The 21,778-nt window shown below is 41.1% G+C and overlaps 1 protein-coding gene across 1 annotated transcript in view; it reads left to right on the top strand.

Annotated features, from left to right (window-relative positions):
- The first annotated feature begins 3,686 nt into the window (after positions 1-3,686).
- Positions 3,687-21,778, top strand: part of FGD4 (FYVE, RhoGEF and PH domain containing 4) — a 105,352-nt gene continuing 87,260 nt past the window's right edge. The window contains exon 1 of the mRNA XM_032105979.1: positions 3,687-3,889. Coding sequence (XP_031961870.1) covers positions 3,778-3,889 — 112 coding nt within the window. The 5' untranslated portion in view covers positions 3,687-3,777. The remainder of the gene's footprint in view (positions 3,890-21,778) is intronic.

Genomic DNA, 21,778 nt, shown 5'->3' with positions numbered 1-21,778 from the left:
TCAAAATGATTGATGTGTTATGCAATAACTTAGGCAGGACTTGGCTTGGTTACCTATGTATTTAATATGGATTTTCTGTATTATAGCCTACATTTTATTTCAATTTTTATTTGGAGTTTCATACCTAACAGAAAGGCAATTTTCTCTCAGACCTCTGAGAAGGTACTATCCAAATCAGTGCTAAAGACACTACTCTAAAGAAGTTGATGTTTTTAATGTTTAGAAAGTTTTATAAATGTTCTTCTCTTAGGTGCTGAGTTCATGCATCTTCTTTCTCAGGGTCCTGTGGACTAATGCTCTACAAGTATGTTACTGTACAGATTTGCTGTGGGGTACAGCACAAGACAGTACTCAGAGAAATCACAGCTAGAGGCCTTGAACTGAATCCTGGAACAGATTTATAGTGCAACTATGGAGAAAATAATGCTAAATTCCAGCAGAAATAAAGAATCTTGACCAATGGCAACAACAGAAACAGTCTCACTCAAGGAGTTAGTCAAAACCGAGTTTTCTGAAGGTTGATTCCATTAGTAAAAGGTTAATCCAAAGAGGTTCACTGGAGGAACAATGGAAAGTGAAGCATTTATTTTCTCACAAACTAAGCAAAGATTGCCTGTAAAGTCCTGTTTCCCTGAATGCTTTGGGTCTTTAGCAGCACGAGATGACTGCTTCCAAGACTTCCATACACCTGAAATACTCTTTCAACTTTTTCTTGAGGCTATAGCTTGCCAGCTGTCCTTGCTTTCTTTCTCCACCTCTGTGTGCTTCCGCAGGTTTCCTGTTTTTCCTGCCACATGCAAATAAGGTACAGTTAAATCAAGTCTCCACCACTGCATTTCTCACCTCTCCCACAGAAAGCCTTGGAGCCAGATGGCCCAGCTATTGCCCATGCTGGGTTGGCTGTGGCTCACTGGTGACCAGGCAGCAGAGGGGTGTGTAACTCCTCCTGCACTTTGCCTGAGGTGGGAGGTGTGCTGCAAGGCTCTTAGCCAAGCAGTGCCATTTTCTGACCTTGATATATTTTAAGCAGTACTGGCAGTACTGTCTACATGTAAGCTTATTTTTCTGTTCTCAGATCCCTTCTCCAGTTATTACACTAATCTTTTAATCATTTAGGGTGATGTTTTCCAAGATAATACCTATCTCTGATTGACCTTTTATACTTGAAATGTTTTTCCTCTTGCTGACGTTGCCAAAGGACTCTGTGTCTGTGCCCGGAGATGGAGAACAAGAGGGATTGAGAGTTTATAGAAAAGGAGGAAGGTCGTGCCAGAAGGGGCGGAAGTTTTTTCCCCTGTCCAAGCAGGCGGAACAGAGCAGTTGCTGGTGTACAGCAGCTCGGAGCCAGCTTGAACCAGCTGCTCCAGGTCTGTGTGTAACTAATTGGAAAGAGGAGAGACAGTAAGCTACTCTGGGAACCCTGCACCACACTGCAGTGTACAAATGCTCCGCAATTACCGTGAACTTACTGTCTGCCTGAATTCCTTCTATCACAGGCTGTCACCTCACTGCTTTAAATATGTCAGCGTGCTTCAGGAGGATTTTCTCAAGGAAAGGAGCTTTTCTGACCAGTTTTCCGATTCCACAGAGTTGGCATGATTCTCTTTTCTTAGGTGACCTTTATTTTCCAGTGACACTGTAATAACCTACCACTCACTGATATCTCAGAGAGCCATTTCCAGTTCCTATCATTTGGGTAACATTTGTAGGGTGTGTTTGCCCTTGCTTCCTTAGCTGCTTTTCTTCCAGGAACAAAGCTCTGTGTTTAAAGAGGTAAGTACAAAGTTCAGTAGTAAGTGATATATGCATCTCCATGTGCCCAGCCCTAGTCAGGTGGCTGAAGTCAGGACATAAATCAGTCTTTTATCTCTGAGTCACTGCTTTTTTGTACATTTACAAAAGTAAAACCTAGTGTGTGTGCAATTGCAAGAAGACAAAAAGGACCCAGGAGGTGATCTGGCTGCTTCATTTTTATTGGGAACTGAAGGGGGTGGCTGTAAGATATCAACCCTCTTCTGGCAGAGAATGATTATAGAGACCGAAAGAGTGAGATCATTGGCACATGGTGGCAGATGTCCCAGCTGCACCAGTTCTTCCCCCCTGCTCACCGCTGACCTGCTCTCTGACCCTGAAAGCAGAAGACCCACTCATTTGGCTTCCGCCTCGTGGTCCTTCTGACTGCAACATGAGTGGTATGGGAAGAACCACCATGTCCTCTCTCCTGCTGTGCCTCCCAGGGGTCAGACTCTGTTGGTGCTTCACACAGTGGTCCCCTGACATCAGCAGGCAGTGTGTTACTGAACTGCATGCCGAGAAAGCCTGCTGGAAAAGACTCAGCAGGAGTCTCGCCCTGTAGCACAGGACTTTGGAGGAAGCTGATGCCCCATCATGTAATTCCCCCCTGCAGATGTGTCTGTGTTGTATGCATGGCTCTGTGGGCGCTGACAAAAAGTATCCTTGTCCCTTGGGAGTCAAGGAAGTTGTGAAGTCAGCAGCTTGCCTGAACAGTCCATAAAATCTTTTTATGGTATGTGTAAAGCCTACAAGTGGCTGTATGTGTCAAATGAAAGGTCTTGCCCACTTCCCATCTCTGACAGTGGCCAAAAGGAGATGTAAGAGCAGGGTAAGTACAGAGGGGTACTTCCCCAGAATATTCTTCCAAGCCCCAGCAATTCACGTGTTTCGTGGCAATTAAAGGCTGTGCTGGACCACTGCCAAAGGGATACCATCCCTGGAATGTAGCTGACTGCACTCCTCTTTTGTGAAGAAACCTTTCAACTACAGCTGATGGCAAATGAGGCAGCATGTTCCATAACAGGAGGCCACCTTTAAGAAACTCCTTAAACCTTGGGTTTCCAAAGCCCAGGAAATCCCTGTGTAATGGGAGCACTGCTTCTCAACTTGTTTGCCTCAAAATGCACCACATCAAACTTCCTGACAGACTTCAAAGCTCTTAACAGACTGCCCTCACAATGGCACAGGTGGAGATGTTCTGGTGTTTTGGTTAACCAGATAAACAGGTGCTTTCAGACACTGATGCTGTAGAAGTGATGGTAATCTCCAAGCAGCATAGCCTGCTGATTGCCTTTCTCATTGATGAAAATTTAGACTCTTTGGCAAAGGGCGAAGAGCTTTGGCCTTGGTGGAATTATTATTGATGGAAGTATTGCAGCTCCATCCCTGGCATCAAAACTCACGTTTAAGTGCTGGGACTCAGAGATGCCTTTCAGAATGTTCTCGTCGGACACGAGGGATTGCGTTACGGCCAGCTCGATGTTCCTGCCACGTCTGACAGGAGTTGGGCCTCTCCTCGGAGGGCAGGCATTGCGGAGGTGATCGGAGGGAGAGCGCGGCCGGCCCACGGCGGCTCTCCCGCAGCCGCCCACGGGAACGGGGCCGGGGTCTCCCGGCGAGGCTCCGGGAGGAAGCAGAGCAGTTGCGGTGCCCGCGGGGGGAACTTGCGCTGCGGGCGCCCGGCTCGGGGAAGTCGTCGAGCATCGACAGGACGGGCGCGGAGGGCTGCGCTCGCCATGCAGGCGGGGAGCCTCGCCCCGGGCCGGCGGCCGCTGGGCAGGTAGCGAGGGCAGGGCTGCGGGAGGCGGTGCCCGGCCAGGTGCCGGCGAGGGAAGGCGGGGCGGGCAGCGGCGGCAGGTGAGGGGCCAAGCGATGCAGGCGGGCGGCGAGGGAGGCGCTGCCCTCGGGGCAGTGCGGGGGGCGCTGCGGACCCCCCGGCCTCTCCCTCAATCTGCCTTCCTCCGTTTCTCCGCCGCCCCGAGGATGAGCGGAGCCGAGGGCACGCACTTCAGGAGGGTGGCGATCCGCAGGAAATCCGGCGCCGCTCCCGATGCCGGCGGAGCAGCGCCCACCGGCCCCGCGGGAGCCCCCGCAGGTAACAGCGCATCGCTGCCGGCGGGAGCGGGGAGCATCGCTCTGGCCGCGGGCTGGGTGCGGGCTGGCGCCCAGGGGCTTCCTCCGCCTGCCGGGTACTGATAGAAAGTGCTGGTCCCTCGCCAAAGCCGGGGGACGTTCGCGTATCAGCTTCTGCCGTGTGCGGCTTGCGGCTGGGGTGGCTGCGGGGCTGCTGCTCGCAGGGGCTGGACTCGGGGGCTTAGGAGGAGAACGTCCCCCGGGCCTTTGCAGCCGCGGGCAGCTCGGCTCATACACACCTTCAGCGGGAAATGTACTTAAGGTGTACTTTGTTTTCATATCTATGTTTGTTACATTGTTGTGCATTAGAGTATTATATGTTTATTTATATTTTTATATATAAGACTTTTGTACTAACAGTTCTTAGGATGGCAGGAAAGGAATGTTCCCCCTCTGACAGACCATGTCTTGCATCTGCCCCTCCCTACTGCCTCTCACTTTTCCCCCTTCAGCAACAACCTGTGCTAGACTTGTTTGACATGTTACACTTCAGAAGGTAGCCGCGACAACATTCATGCATAATGTTGAAAGGGACAGTCAGCTCAGGCTGGTTACCTCTGTTACCTTGGCCACCCTGAAGAAGTACACTGTTGTAAAGTCTGAACTTTGGAAAGTTGTCCTCTATCAACAAGTTAACACACATACATGCCCACATTTCTAGGTCGGAACTCTGTGATGTGACAGTAAGCGTGACACGGTGCTCTCGTGCTTGCAGTGTCATGGCATCTTGGTTTTATGGGTGTGTGAGGGCAAAGTGGGTGAAATAAAGCTTGAAATCTCTGACATATGCTTGTTATAATGTCGGGAATTATGACATGTCAAATACCAGGATGGGATATTTTGCTTGGGGACAGTCTTTCCATGACTTCCTGGTGAAGAGGGCTGCTTAATTTAACAATGAATATGCACAGAAAAGAACAGACAATCACAATGCTGTTCACAGAATCCTTTATTTTAGCTTTAATGTGTAGTGACTTTGGATTTGTGCATGAAACCACAATTTTATTATTTGTGGTGGGATTTTTTTTCCCAAGGCTTTATGTGTTTGTTTATATTGGGAAAGAGGAATTGGTAATTGTGTCTGCAGTATGTAGACTTGGATTGTTAATCTCTAATAGAGGCGTACTTAAAACCAGGACCCTGTGTTTTCTGTTAGTTTGTAATTTAGTTTCTTTAGTCTTCTGCAGTTGCTTACTTTAACCATAGACTCCTGGGCAGTGTATTTATACTCATCTGCAATCTATTTATTGTTGCTCTTTTCATCTGTGCACACACCAAGTCCACCAGGTGATTTATTTACTAAACATTTGTGCAAGGTGTAGCTTTTCAGTGTGACCACTCTTGCTGGCTTTTGGATTGCAGGAAGGTTGTGAGGGCTATGACAGGAACAACATCCTGCTAATCAAATGTCCCTGCACTGCAATAACCAAACTCACAGTAGTTTCTTGTATGGTGACTTCTAAGTATGGAAACCTCACAAATTACGATAAGGAAATGAATCCCAAATATGTGGGAAATAAAAGGGAGATTTGGTCATGATTTCTCCATGTAAGTGCATAAAGCATCTCTTTTTTTTCCCATTCATAATCAATTTCTCCCAGAAAATGAGATGAAGAAACCTTCTGAATATGACTTCTGTTGTTATAGTGGGACTTTGGCTTCCTGTCTGCTCTTCCTGTTGCAGAGGCCACTGGAGCAAGTTCTTCAGCATCCAATAATACCAGGACAGATTTGTAGTTTCCCTCTCTGTGGCCAGAATGTGACTGCACTTGCTTCTGTGGCTGACAAAAGCTGACCAGACTGCCTTGGTCCTGAAATAAATTTATTTCGCAGTTGCAATATGAAGCTGGATGTGTTCTTTCTTCTATTAAAAAAACTCAAAAACCAAAAAACCAGGTGTTTACACATTTCTGGCTTATAAAACACTAACTGGATCTGAAAGGGATTTTCTAATGCAGCAATATGCCTTTTGACCTGCTTGAAAATCTTACAGGAAAGGGGTTAGTGTAGCCCATCTCCAATCCTTGTCTCTGCCAAGTGTTGTGCAGTATGAGAGTTACTGACATTACTGCCTGGGAGACAGGACTCAGGCAATAATTGTCTCAGTTCCTTATCTGGAAAGGAACTCGAGAAAGTAGATCTGTTTCATGAGCTGTAAATGCATTTGAAACAATTCTGGATGATGCATATGGCAAGCGTATCAGAACTCTTCTCAAACTAGTAAATTGTGTGTTAATTAGTGCAAAGACTTAATAAAGACTATTGTAACTCCTGTACACTCAATAGTTGCCTCACAGCCTTTGACACTGGATTGATGAAGGAGGGAATGTTGCAGCTTTTCTGTGCCGGAGACAGAACATCAAGGAGTGTTTCCATTCTTAGTGTTGCTTACAAACATTGCTGATGCTGAGATGAGCTACTTAAGATTTCTGTTACAGCTTCAGCCTTTTGTTGTGCATTGCAATCAAAGTGTCTGATACGTAACAGAAAAATCTTTCTGCTCTTCCACACATTACAGCCCTTCACCTTCATTGTCATGTGCAAAGTGGCATTTATATTTTATTAACATGTGAGTTTGAAAAAGCTGGGTGTGTTTAACTACCTACAGGACAAAGCAAAATTTCTCTCTCATTACAAGTTGACATTAATTTAAAAGTTTAGACAAAAGAGTACTTGAGTTTTCAGAGATGCTTTAAAAGGGATGGGAAATGTCAAACCTGGTACCTGGAGATGGTTTAGAGAAGGGCATTATGTGGAGTAATGTGATTAACAATCTGTTTTTGGAGGGAGTACCTGCTGTGGATTAGGCGTCTTTTTTTTTTTCCTGCTGAATTAGAATTCAGAGTTTGTGCGAACTTGAGTGAATCTTTACTTCAAATGTGTGTGTATGCATGTTAACTCAAAATTAGCTTCCTGCCAAGAAACACGTGTAGGCCACAGCTTGCTTGTTCAGCACTTTCACAAGCCAAGAGCTCTGCAAGGTGTGAGTGTGGCACCACTTGGATTCTGCAGAGGATCAAGCTGCCCTAGGAGGTTCTATCTCCACGTAGTCAACTTCATTAAGGTCTGAAGCCATCACTCAGAATACAGGGACACAGTAACTCACTTTCATGGCAAGAAATAGCTTACTCCTGTCATCAGCACAGTCACCTCTGGCCTTGCTGCACATAAACTAGATTAGCTTCTGTGGCATTCAAATTTTGCACTGCTTCCCTGCCTTTGCACACTGAAACGCAAATTTTCACCCTTTCTGGAATGTTTTCTTCTGACCACCGACTTCCTAAATGTACATCTGCTGGCACTGTGCTGTCTGTTGGCAGTCTCAGACATTGCAGATTGCCTCGTGGGGAGCTGAGGCAATTTGCATTCAGGACAGCACTCACTGCAGCAAGGTGTCTTCTAACACTGTCAGGAAAAAAAATAGTTCCTCGCTGCTGCTGTTGTATCTCTGCCTGTAAATGGATATGATTTGATGGGATTATGTTAAAGAAACTCCAGTAATCTTTGGGTTTCCACCTTGCAGTAGGAGATAACTGAGACTCTAATAGCATGCGGCTCTAGTCTTTGAAAAATGTCTTTGTTGTTTATTTTTTAAATGCTAGAAGGACAATTGTGCCCTGCCTGACAGTTTCTCATTGTCATTGTTTTACCTTTGAAAATAAAGTAATGAACATTGGACTTTTATTCTCCTTGTTCCTGGCTTTGTATAACACTGCATTTTTTGCATTTTGACTGGTCTATAGTGATTGAAAATTTTTTGTATAGTGTATTCAGGGAAAACCTATACAATCATTAGGACTAGTCTTAGCAGTGGTTTGCATCTCTAGGTGCATTAGAGACCACTGACAAAGGGAAATAGCTGCATTACATGCCTTCCTGGGGGTTGGAGGCTTTCTGACATTTTTCTAAAGTTGAGCTTTATCAAGGAGTGTTGATACTTTAAAATGTTGAGAGAGGAAGGTGAATATGAGGAAGCTGCTTCTAAATATTCCTCTCCCTTCAAAAATGAGGGAAAGTAAAGCATAAAAAATTGCTTTATGCAGAACTTGCATGAAAATACATTTTCCTGTCATTAGAGCGCTTCCTCTTTCTGTGGAGCAAATTAATTACCCTTGCCTTCTATTGAAGCAAATGTGGGGAAATGCCAAGAAATGGAACTTTGCTTTTATCCTTTCTTCCCCCACTTCTTCTCCAAACATTTAGGATCAAAACAATCCCCTTAAAGCCAGTAAGAGTGTACTGTTTAGTTCATAGACTATCCAGTCATGTATATGTGTATTTTGGGTTGGCTTGATGTGTCTATTTAGCTCTTGCCTGACAATGTCTACTTTACCCAATAATTGTTGTTGGCCTTATAATATTGACTTCCTGTTGATCTGGGTGTTGATTTCAATAAATAAGTTAGAATTTTTATTCACTGATTGACTTTCTAGTGACAATACACAAAAGATTTCAAAGGAGAGTTGCAATTTGACATGGTTTTGCTGAAAATTAAGTCTGCTCCTTGCTCTAGAGACTGCTATTAAACACACCCTGAGAGGCCAAAATCACTGAGGTTCTGGTAAGTACCATTGCTGAAATGCTTCTAGGCATTGCTGAAATTGGGAAAGTAATAATTTGCACACCCAGTACAAATTAGTTTGTTGTACAGAATCATAGGAGTAGGTTTCTCTTGTAGATAAATTAACAGATGTGATGGGGAGATTTCTGGATTGGAAAAGGAGAGCTTATTCAAGAAATGTGTACTTTTGGGTAACAAGTAAAATTGAACATTGACAAAGGAAGCTGTTAATTAAAAAAAAAGTTGTGATTTACCCTTGGCTATTATTTTGCTCCTTTTCTGTCAACACCCCTGCTGCTTAAAGCTGCAGTTATCAGACTTTTCCCCCACTTCATAACTCCCAGTGAGGAACTATCTCATCTCCCAGCATTCCAGCCAAAATCCTGTTCATAACTGGCATTTGGTATTTGGCACTGTTTGTCAGTATGTCTTGGGTACAGTGAGATCTGTGATAAAGCACTCCAACTGCTGGTTTTGCAGTGTTGTGTCTTAAAGTAGTGTTATGCATTTGATGTATAAGATATCTTCCCAGGATGAAGGATTTGTCGGACGGACAGGAAAAATATGAAGCAAGAAAATTTTAAAGTGAGACACTTGTGGGCTTTTTCCTCTAGTTCTCTTAATATTGGGTAGATTTTCTTCAGAACATTTCTGTCAATTCAATATTTTAATGAAATTGCTCACTGTGAATTTTGTAGCTGAAACTCTTTCTATGAGGGGGGAAAAATGGCTTTTGTTCCAGAATGGGATATTAGCTCTTCTGAATATAAGGCAATCCATGATGAATATTTACACTTAGATGATCAGAATGATTCTTTCCATCGTGTTAAATCTGTGAATAAACTTTGCCTCCAGCTATTGATGGTCAAAACATTTTAATCAAATGTGTAGCAGAGGACAGCTCAATATATTTAGGCCATTGTCAACAAACTCCTGTACTTCTGACAAGGAGAGAGAGAATGCTGCTTAGGGAGTGTATCCCCAGAGCACCAGGTTATGTAAATAACCTGAGCATCAAGGAGAAAACTGAAAGAAGAATTCTTAATGGTTTCTTCAACTAGCTGCCTTCGAAATAGCATTTTAACAGAGATAAGCCTTCAGCAGAAGAAAAGACTTTTGAAGTAAATGTAGGGAAGGGAGGATGGGGTTCTGTTGAAATGTTGGCAAGCCATGTAGAAATCAGATGTGGCCCTGGTGTGCAGATACACAGCAGTAGGGTGGTATCAGAACGTATAGAGAGTTGAGTAAAAACAGGAGAGAAGAAAAATTAACTGCTACAGTAGTCTGCAAAACTAGACATGTAAAGAAATGTATTTCTAATGAGTTTCAGAGCAATTTGACACCGCTGATTGCACTGAAACTCAGTAAAGTGGAGCATAAAATGTGTTAAAATTGGAGGCAAAAGACACTGAATGGAAGGTAGAACAGAGCAATGAAATAGCGTTCATTATAAGTATTAATGTTAAGTATGTCAGATGTTAATGTAAAACAAGTTAAATAGCTTGGAAAGAAGGAAAAATGTGGTGGAATTGTAGTGTGACATGAAATTCTGTGATCTGTTAATGACTTTTGAACAAATGTCTTGCAGCACAGGCGATAATGTAGCTTAGACATGCAGCCTTCCTCTTATGGGTAACTGCAGGCATTTCCCTCCCTCTCACATAGATGCTGGTGTAGCTAGAAGTAGATGAGGCTAGGAGAGAGACAATGGTGAACAATGATTAAAAATCACTGACTGATTCAGTGGCTGAATTTCTTCTGGCCTTTTTAAGGGTTTGGCTTTTTATTAGTTGAGCATGTGATGTTTCTGTGCCAGGCTTTTGGCTCTGCTGGTCACCACTTGGGACTTTGTGGCACTTGGGAAATGCACAAAGAAGTCAACAGAGAAGTTTCTAACTCCATCTTCGGTTTGTCTTCTGTTTCTGTGAAGCACGAAAGGCCTCAACCTGGAAAACTTGAGTGCAGACCCCCTACCCATTCCTGGTGGCTTAGAAGGTGTAGGGAGAGAGTGCAGAGCTCCCTGGCACTGCCTCTGCTTCTGGCTGAGCATCCTTGTCCCCACCAGTCACTGGTCCTTGTGGGGACTGTCCAGTCTTTAAGCTCCAGATAGAAAGCTGGGGTAGGGCGACTTTTTATTTATTTACTTAAGGGTTTATCTTCCTACCAGGCTGAGACATTTGGTTGCTTAAACTCAGCAGTCTGTCGTATGCCACGTAACTTTCTTGAATGCTGTAGTGTTGGCAGCCCACAGGAGACCAGGCTCCTAATTTCTCTTCTACCATGAAACAGGTATTCTAAATCAAAAATCAAAGTTAGTGTCTACAGAAGACTGAAAAAACCCCAAACTCTGTAAATTCCCTGAACTGTAAAATTGTTAAAGCAAGTAGTATTTGAAGACAGATTGCTTTTTCAGTATTTTGTCTTGTATCACAAGAGCTTGATGACAACTTGTTGCAGTGAGTTATTAGAACGTTTTTCCTCTTTGCCATCTTACCACCTTACTATCCTCTTTGCCTACTTACCACCTTTCACTATCTTGTCTGTGATACTTCACTTCTTTAATTGAATACTAGTATATATGCATTATTTATATTAACATCAGTAACTGAGTTAGGAAATTAAACTTACTGGCTAATTAGGTCTGTCTTCAGAACTGGTGAGTTAAGAATCAATGCAAAGTCACTGATACAGAAAAAGTAAATTGTTTTTGATAGAATTGAAATTTTTCTCAGTTTTATGCCATTATACTGCTATCAGCCTTTTCTTCAACTGACTCTTGCCAAAATGTCCCTGTCTTAATACAAATATACTGTACATTCCTCTTTATTCAGTCTGACACTAACTCTCCTTATTCGGTGGTTGCAATTCATCTGTGAGGGCAGACTTCTTTTGTACTTCAATTATTCTCCTATGGGTTAGCAGTACTACAGCATTCAAGAAAGTTAAGTGAGAAGTTATGTGAGATGAGACACCTGGGGATGGCTTTCAAAAGCCTGAAAATTCTTAATTCTTAAAACTTTAAAAGAATGCTTTTATGTATTTAAAAAAAGCTTGGAAATTCTTGTGTAAAATGTGGCTCTTGGGAAGACTTTGCAAAACACCTGATTTTTGTGGTATGTACAATGAAATCAGAATTCCTATCAGTGCATAAAATTATTCAGCATTTGTGTTTTGGCTTATTTTAATTCTAAATATAGAGCAATGTGAATTTTATTAAGATGTACTTCAAATTTCAGAGCAAGTTACACCAATTTACTACTAAAAAACATTGTCCACTTTAGAAGGCAGAGTGGCTGTAGTGCAGCATCTTAAGTTGACCATATTCTGGTAATCTGACCTGACTGTTGCTCTGTAATTACTTTCATGTGCTCTTGAGTTATGCATGATGATGCAGTAAACAGTGTTCTTCGTAATTTATTAATCTATAACTGATCCAGGGAACAAACAGGCTCACCAGACCTACAAGTGAAGGGCATGCAGGTGCCTGAGCTGGCTCTTAAGGTGCTCTTTAAGCCTGCCAAGGTAGGTGAGGCAGCAGGGTGTAATTGCCATGGGTTTTGTGTTTGTGGAAGGGTGTAAGCAAGTCAAAACACAATAACCCAAGAGGTGGGTTGTGCACATGCTTCTAAACTGCCTTACATCCTTTCCCTGTCCTGGATCAAGCAAAGAGGGTGTCTTTAGGACAGCATTCCAGACATGCAGTCAAGGGGTGAGAGAAATATCTAACTGCTGTGGACAGCCAGCAGGAGTCCTGGCTTGTGCTGGTGTGGGCTGCCCTTGGTCTTCAACTTCAGTGTGGAGAATTACCCCTTTAACTGTTTATTTATTTTCTGTATAAGGGCTGCTTGTGCATGGGATATATGAAAAGCTTTTTGCTCACAGAAATGAGAACAATATGAACTTTGTGTGTGTTAATAAGGAATTTAAAGGAACTTCAAAACCCAAGAGAGTTACCTCTTCAAAGGATTTTCATAAGGCTTAAACAAACAAGTGTCTGTTCATCATAACTGTGGAGAATTATTACTTCCGGGTTTTAACAACTGTTACCTTTTACCACTGTTCTGGTTGCTTTTCCAAGGTGGCCAATGCCAACTATACAGTTCACTGCTTTTATATGTGATTTTTCGGGGCTATTGTCACCAAATGCAGTTGAGCTGCTGGAGAAAAGTAGGCTTACCATTTAAAAACCTGAGTAATGTCAGGCTGTTGTAATGTGCTATGTATCATGTACCTTATCTCTGTGAATATTGTGACCCCTTTGCTAGGTCCCCAGTGCCATTTAGCTGCTGTGTGGGACTGGATCCTCATTAAAATGAATCTTAATTGAGTTTTGTGCCTCATGTAGCTTACAGGAAATGTTGAGATAGGACAGTGGTAGGTTCTAAATGAAAAACAGATTAAGTAGTTTCACTGTGCATGTCTTATGATTTGTTGATTTAAAGACTTACATCATATAGAAAACAGGAGTGTTTTAGGGGCGTTGCATGCATCTCAAATTGTCACATTACTTTTTCCCCCCACAGGGATAAACAGTTGATTAAAGGCATCTGCCAAGGCCCTTATTGATTGCTTATGTTCTGCTGGGGTCAAGGCATCTGTGTTCAGCATTCATCTGAAATAGCATGCAGTCTTTGACAATGGTGAGCAGGACCAGAATTCTCTTAGAGGAGACATCAGAAAGCCTTCATAGTCTTCTAAAATGTCTTTGATCCACATAATTCAGACTCTTATTCTCTAAAAACTCATTACTTTCACTATGGATTTCTGAGAAAATATTAATGTAGTCCTTTCAAATAACAAAGAGGTTTTAAATGTGACAGATAAAAATGACTGGTGTCTAGAAGTCTGGCTTGAGAATGCCACTGACATAACTGCATGGAGAACAGCTCCAGGGCACAACAGTTTAGAACTCTTTTCCAGTTCATTTGTTTAGGTGTGATATGTGGAATACTCAAATATGGTGAAGTTACAGAATCCAAACCCTCACTTGCAGAGAGGTAACTCTAGAGCAGTGCAAGTGACAACTCCAGGTACAGGGCTCAGACCCACAAAGTGTCACAAGTGTTCCTTTGCAGCACCAGGCTTTCCAGTTGTTTCCTTTTGCCTAGAGGTGGAGGTATTTGATAGATCAGGAAAAAAAATTACAGAAATTCTCTGTCAGAGTGTTTTTTTGGAAAGAGTTTTCAGCAGAAAAAAGAATTCCGTTCCCTCTGCTGCCCTGTGGCGTACAGTGCTATTGCTCACACCATTTCTGGCTTAATAGAAAAAAACAAGATCTTTCACTCTTTCCTTCCTCTCACTGCGGGGAAGGAGATTAGAGACCTGGGCAGAAGTAGATGAATTGTTCTCTGTGGAGACCATGAGAGTGCATATATTTAGTAATCATTTATTTTCCACAGTGCTCCTCTGAGCACCGTTTGCTCATACAGAAGTACTTATGGAAGAAAAGAGCCACTCCTTCCCCTCTCTGCTTCCCATATGTTCATTCTCAGGTGGTTCTTTTTGCCCCTGTACCACCCTGAATCTATAGTTTGGGATGGAAATGGAGGAATGGCTCCAAGTACTTTTCCTCCTTCATGAAATCAAACAAAGTAGCTGCTTGCTGTCAAATGTTAGCTTCAGTTTCAGGAAGGAAAAATGGTTTTTAAATATGAGAAGTGAGACTATAATATCCTTCCTGAGAATGACAAGGACTACACGCTTATTATAGTCAGTGAGCTGACAGGCAACACTAAATGTGGGTGAGGCTAGCAGAGCTGGAAACTGAAATACACAGAGCTGGGGGATCTTAAGTTGTGCAGTAGGATTTTTTTTTTTTTTTTTTTTTTTTTTGCCGTGTGTGGAAGAGCAGGTTGTTTGAAGTTAAAATACACTGTTTGCTGTGGCTCAGGGTATAGAAGCCGGATCAGCTTCCTGATAAGGCTTTTTTTTCAGGTATAGTACACAAGGGATTAGAAAAGCAGAAGCTATTCAGTAACTAAGGAGAGGACAGCATGGTGCTGAAAGGACCCTATTCCTAAGGATTTTTTTAAATTTATTTTTTATTTTTCTTTATTTTTTTTCTTGGTGCATGGGCTTACATTGAAAGAAGGAAGGAGAATTCTGATAATTGGTAAGCATGTTAAACTCTAAATGAAAACTTCTGAACTGCATTACAGCAGCTGCTAACAAGCCACATAAAACTAGACAATAAAACTGTGATCATGAAGAAGAACCTCCATTTTTACCATAAGCTCTCAAAAGACATCCATTCAAGAACAGAACCAAATTTTGTGTGGAATGTATGCTTCTCCCTCTATATATTTTTTTTTTTTTTGCTATGTGGATGTTATAACATTGAACAATCTGCATTTAAATTATGATTCTGTAATTAATTCTTTGGTGAGTGTGGAAAACGAACTCTTCTACTCTCTTCTACTTATTAACTTGGAAGGTGTGGGATTTTGGGTTTGTGGAGTGGGTTATTTTTGTTTGTTGTTTTTAAATACTATTCTGTTCCCTAATTAGAACTTAGCAGATACATTTAGGAATGTACAGGCAAAATAACCTTCGGAAAAGTTGCAAAATGTTTCCTGATTAGTGGATTGTGGGGAATGTCTGAATGTTCTCTCTGATTCATTTATTTGATATTAAATAGGAAGCAGGTGTGAATTCTTTCTATTAATTCTAGTTTAGGTGTTTGGATTTAAAAAAAAGGCACACCTGTATTTTACAACTCCTCAGAGATTAAAAGGAAGTTAACTTTTACAACATTATATGTATGAGAAGAATCTGAGTTTTGAACTCTAAAGCAGAATTTTATTCAACTTCAGTTAAGGTAATTTTAATATAAAGTTAATAAGGTAATTTATATTTAAGTAACTTTATTCTACTTCAGCATCTTTTAAAACATTGCTCACGCTGGTTTGTGCACAGAATTGTACCTTGTGTTGAAAATGTGAAAATGCAGTACTAGTACGTGATACCTATGTAAACTTCAGGTATGAGCAGCTGCATATTGCTCTTTATTGACAAATATCAATAAAACAACACGTAGTCAAGTCTTGACAGATGAATATTTAACTCCATGTTTGTACACAGAGTTAAGTAGGGATCCTGCACTTATTAGGCTCAGAACAGGCAGGCAAAGTAAATGCAGAATTTTTTTTTTTTTTACATTGTAATTGAATTTAAAACCTTGTTTCCCTCATGCCGTCTCTCTGAATTCTCCACCAACTTTCCTTAAAAATAGAATAATAAATCGCTTCTGTGCTGGAAGCAGGAAGGGAAGGCTGCAGCATGTTCACCACAGCAGCTGTGGACACAGAGCAGTGGGGATGGCAGGATTTAGAGGTTGGACTGTTGAAGTTTTCCAGCTCCTGCTGCTGTACCGTGGGCCATGGCAGTGCTGTGCTCTGACAGCAGGGGCTACTCCTGAATTTCCAGCTGGCTGTGGCTCAGCTAAGCTTGTCTGGTTTTCCTTCCTGGACTGGCGGTTATGGGCTCGGGCTGTGTTTTGATTTAACAGTGTTTAAGGGTATAATATGAAACTCCTTAGAGGTTCTGAGCTTTTCATGTTCAGGGAAAAAAAAGGCAAACTGATAACAGCATTAGTTATATATGCTTTCCTCTATCTTCATTTATATTTATCTTCACATGGAGCTCCTCACTTTGGCATAGTTTGTAAAAAACCAGCAAACTGACTTACATGGAAGAGAACTTAATACACAAGCTGATAGTGATAGGACAAGGGGGAGAAATTTCAAACTAAAAAAGGGAGATATTTAGATTAGATGTTAGGAACACATTTTTTATTTTTAGGGTGGTGAGGCGCAGGTTGCCTGGAACACTTTTGTTCAAGGCCAGGTTGGTTTGGGCTCTGAGCAACCTGGTCTGGTGGAATCTGTACCTGCCCGTGGTGGGGGGCGTGGGGAGTTGGAATTAGATGATCTTTAAGGTCCCTTCCAACCCAAACAATTCTATGGCTTAATGGATGCTCATACATTGAACTTTGAACTCTTTGAAAGTCTTGAATACTGACCTACAGCCACTAAATCAACCTACTAAATCAGGTTTAGTTTCTCTAAGGTTTAGTTTAACTGTGAATTGTTTGCAAATATGCTGTGCCTGATTATGCTGTAATTCAATAGAAATGGTTGTGCTGAGTAAATTGGCCATGTGATATGAAAGGTGAGGGGATTTCTGACCTGTCTGCTGCACATTTATATAAAATCAGACCTGGTCTTTTTTATGATCAGGTGAAAGAAATATGACCATGTAGAACATAGATTTGTTTCCCACAGACGTCATTCAAAGGTCTCTTGTTCACAGATTAATCTATGATTAATTGTAAAATGGTTACATTTGGGAGTAGCTCAGCATGATAGGTTTCTATCTTTATTTCAAAGTCTAGTATGAAAGCAGAGCAATTTACCTGCATATTTCTTTCTTTGAGAGTGGCTAAGTGTGAGCTGGAGATCAATGATGAAAATTTGGAATTGAGGATAAATTGCCTATGGAAATGGATAAAAGGTAAAATACTCTTAACCTTTTAGTGGTTTTGCTGTAACTCCTGCACTATGCTTTTCAGATCCTCAGTGTGGTTACTTATGCTGGATAGGGAAACCTTTCTAAAACTCAGTTTTGCTTTCTGCTTCCATGGCAATAGATGGCCTTTAAAGAAAAAAAGTTAGTGCTGATGCACTTCTTGTTTTCCCAGTGTCTGCACAACTTAACACTTCCCCTTCAGAGACTGCTCGAGGAGCTTATTGAATCCCCCTCTGAATCCCTTAGTGGCTCTGCTGATGGTTGGCAAAATTCGTCTCAGCAACTTTTTTTCCTGAGCAGCATGATAAGAAATGACATACAAGTTATTTGCTGTAGTTTTTTCGACATGTGAAGCAGAGGTACTTGTCAAGTGTGCTTCCATCTAAATAAGAACATATGATTTCTGGACTGTTTTGTCAAATTGTAGGTCAAAACACTGGATCCTGTACTATATTGTGTCCCAAATTAGTAAAAACCATCTGAGCCATAGTTTTGACTTAAGTGTGCTGCTATATTAAAACCAGTTAAATGTCAGACCTCATTTATCCCAAGTATACCTTGTTGCCCACTTCAAATCTTTGACCTGACTGGGAAGGTCAGTCCTGGTTTTATTAAATTAACCACACTGAGTGATCAGCAGTAGCCCTCAGTGCAGTGACAATGACACTCAAGATGACATGGATCAATCTGAGATCAATGGCACCATGAGCTGATCATTTCACAAGACAAATCTATTTGCCTGCAGTTGGAGGTTGTCTGGCTGATGTTAGATTTCTGGGTTTTTAGGTGAGAACCATGAGATATTTTTCATGTGAAATGGAAAACCAGTATTTTTTTGTCTCATTAAAATAGAAGTCTTGTTCTTGCAAACAGATTTTTTTTCATTGTTTAATTCTTTAAAAAACAAAGTGCTATATTGTAGATATCCAAGATTTTGATCAGATTACAGGCCTGTGTTGCTAATATAATATCTACATTTTTATTTTATTTTCAAGCAGCCCTGTGTAGCAAGTAATTGAAAGGATTGAGGCTCTTTACAACCTATTTCTTCAAATCCATTATGGTTTTTTTTTCATTTGTAACATTCATTTGTAACGTTCTCATTTGTATATGTATTTTTCATCTCAGGAGCAAATCATCAGCCTTCAAAGGTTTTGCAAGTATTTCCGTTGATAAAATATTTTTGACCTATTTATCTTAGTCTGTGTGATAAGTATAGTTTTACCTTTAGAATTGTCTTCTCTGCAAAAGAAATTTTAAAGGATCTGAATTCCATTTCCCTTCAAAAAGAGGAGGCAGCTACTATGTTTCATTTGATTTATATCTCTATCTTATTGGACAAATAATTATTAAAGCTTCATATTGCTGTATAAACCACTGGAAAGAACTATGGAACAGAAGATTGCAGGTGATGCTTCTATATTTTTAGGGTGTTTTTACACCATAGACTATTAAAGTAGAGAAACAGGAACTACTTATCTGATTATTGCTTTTGGCCTGCTCTGCTGATACCGAGACTGCTTCAAGAGCAGTGTTGTGAGGAGACAGCCTTCAAAACATTGACCCAGTGTGAAATGAATACAGGATGTTTCAGCTGCAGGACTATCCCAAAACTGGTTTATATGAGCTCATTACTATACTTGTGAAACTGAGAAGAAATTGCTGGAAGCTGAGCTTTCTTTGTGTCCTGGATCTCAAAAGAAAAAATAAAAAAGCTTCTTCCTTCTGCCAAATAGCTGGAATAAGATGAAATGTATTTATGATGAACTCGTAAGTATTTTCAGTGTTGATGCCTTGATGCCTTGTTTTACAGATAAAGTAGCAAGGATCTGAAAAAGACATGGCTCTTGGGTATGGGTGACAAAAATCCCACTTTCTATTGATGTCAGCTCACTCTTTCCTGTGGGAAGGATAGGGAATGCTCAGCAGGCAATGATACTGCTCTGCAGGGAATAATGAAGAGCAGTCTAACAATATATTCTTCTGGTAGCCGCAGTACCGTGCTTTCCATTTGTCTGGATAGAGTTTTACTGTTCACTGAAGTATCTGCTTTCTGGAGTAGGTTATGCATGCAGGGAAACAGTAAGCATGAAGTAGAGGTGTTCTGAGCTTGTGTGGGGTCTTGCCATCTTTCTCTGCATTCACAGATAAGAGCAAAAAGTAAGAATAAAGCTCTTGCTTTAAAAAACATTTTCACATATTCATAAAGTAACTGAAAAGTGCAATATTCTGGTGGAAAAAGGAGCTGTCCCTCTCATTTTGGCCTTGAAAACCGCAAAAGGAAGTGAAAGAGACAGCAAGCCCTTCAGTGGGTAGGTTGTGCACTTGGGTGGTGGCTCAGAGGATATAGCAGGAAGTCAGCCTGGTGTAGAAAGAATCTCTTTTGACCTAAGGAGAAAAAGTGAATCCTTAATTTCTTACCAAATGCTCATAGATGTCTTCACTGGTAAGTAAATAAATTCCTGTATATAGACAAGATTCCTTCAGAAAAATAGGGTAGGGTATGGATGTCATAATTTTCCATAGAGATTCTTTCCTTAAGGCAAATATTTAATGCGGCAAATATTTAAGCGAAAAAGTAATCAGGGATTTGTTTACTGAGAAACAAGAAGGACAAAAAAGGAAGGGTGGGAAAAAAAACCCAAAAGCAGTATTCTATTCTGCTGGCAATGTGATTCAGAATTAAATACCTGCCTGCAGTTAATTAGGATTGATTGTCTGTTTCTAAATTATGCATAGGAAAAGCAAAGTTATTACTCAGTGGGGTTAATCAGAGAGTTATGAGAGCAAGTTTGCAGTTTTCCATTCTGCAGCCAAGATTTTACATACAAATGTAACAGCTAAATATTCTGTTTTTCTGAGGTACTGAGTTTGAGCTCTTCTGAAAATTGCTTCATTAATTTACTAGTCTGAATATTGGATTTTTATTTCTAACTTTAGGCATGTAAATTAACAGATTCAGGTATATAATTTGGTAGATTAATGTCAGTAAGTACATTTCTAGGTATTTGAACTGTTTTTGGAAATGCAGAAGTGCCTATGTATAAAAAATGGTTTCTGCCCCTTTTCAGCATGAGAAATTGTCAGTAAAAGCTAAATGTGAGCTGAGTAAATGGCGTCTGTGGACAGCTGAGGTTTGTGCTGCAGTGAAAATGTGAGGTCTAGAATGCAGTAATTAGAGAGGGTAGTCAATACTTGTTAATGAAGGCAGTGCTTGTGATCTGTCTTTGAAGGGGGAGCAGAGCAGTGCTGCCCTTCCTGCAGTGCCTTACTGACCTGCTACAGCAGCCACTCTCTGCTTGCACGGCTCAGCCTGGAATAATGGACATGCTTTCTTTAAGAATAAATAACCTATTTTCCAAAAGTGCTGGAAACAGTTCAATAAAAGTGCTTGATGCTTGGGACTGCAAGGTGTGTGGGTACATAATGCGTGTGTGCAGTTACAAGGGGTTTTGGTAGGATTTACAAGCTCCAATAGTGGCATTTTCAGACCAATTTCCTCATTTTTGTTAATATAACTTTAATTTTTGTTAGATAGATAAGTCTGAAGGATTTATGCATAACTGGAATAAGGGAAATTTAGTCTGTGAACTACTTGCTGCTGTGAAAGGATAATAAATGAAATATGAGCTGCTTGGCAGACAGGCTTCAGAAATATTTCAGTGATTTACTTCTCTGGGAAATACTGCTGCCACGTAATTCCATTAACTGTATGACATAGCTATGCAGTAGCCAGGCGTGTCACTGCCCTTGAATTTCCATTTTGTCCACTCCTTTATTTGTGCTGTTCCCATGAACTGTTTTTCTGCCTCTTTCCTGGGGTGCCAGCTTCTCAGAGGTGATCAGAATAGTTGGCTTGTGGTGGTGACCTCTTCTTTATTGTGGCTGTCAGAGCGAGTTTGCAAGGATCAAAGATGGAGGAAGGGGGTTCTGTTAGAAAATGAGTCTTTGCATGGCATTTCTTTCAAGGCTATTCGGACTCTGGCTTAAGATGAAGAACGTGCCACTGAGATCTCTGCTATGCTTTTTAGTTCCACAATTACAGAAGAAAGTACTAAAGATGGAGAGCTGCTCATTTTCCCATGAAAAGGGAAAACTACCACTTATTTCCTTTTGGAGCAAGGTAAATGAAAGAGAGAACTTTTGGGAATTCTCCTATGAAATATTAGGAAATTGTTTTACCGGTTTTATTCAGTGTAGGCATGTTGCCATGAGCAGGAAAAACAAGTACAACCCCCCCCAAATTCTGCTTCTTCAATTTATCATGCTTTTTATGCTTATTAACATGATTTGGTAGTGATCAAGGCTGTTCTCAGAAAGCTCTTACAGCACTCTACAAACATGCTGGATAAAATCCTGGTATCTCACAGTACTCAGAGCTGCATTGCATAAAGTAAAACATTCTTTCTTTCCTTCTGCTGACTCCTGGGCTCACAGTGTTCATGATTCCCGAATCTATCCCTTGGAAGCCTGTGCTGACCTATATGGATTGGCTTATTTTCTTCTTTAAAAATGCTTCAGGTATTGAAAATACGTTATTTCTCAATTAATACTGGGAACAATGAACACTTAATATCCTACTAGTGTTGTAATGGAAAAGAGTTTTTGGAAGTGACTTCTGTCAGGACTGCTCTAACTTAACAGTTGCAGGATGGTCAGTGCCAGACTGCTGGTGATGGGCTTTGGATTGCCATCCTAATCCAATGGACATTTAAAAAACTTCCTGCAATGCTGTTTGCAAGATGGCTGCATAAACCTGGGTGG

This window comes from Corvus moneduloides, chromosome 4 (genome assembly GCF_009650955.1).
Source record: "Corvus moneduloides isolate bCorMon1 chromosome 4, bCorMon1.pri, whole genome shotgun sequence".
Classification (NCBI taxonomy): Eukaryota; Metazoa; Chordata; class Aves; order Passeriformes; family Corvidae; genus Corvus; species Corvus moneduloides.
This window is presented reverse-complemented; position numbering and strand designations above follow the sequence as displayed.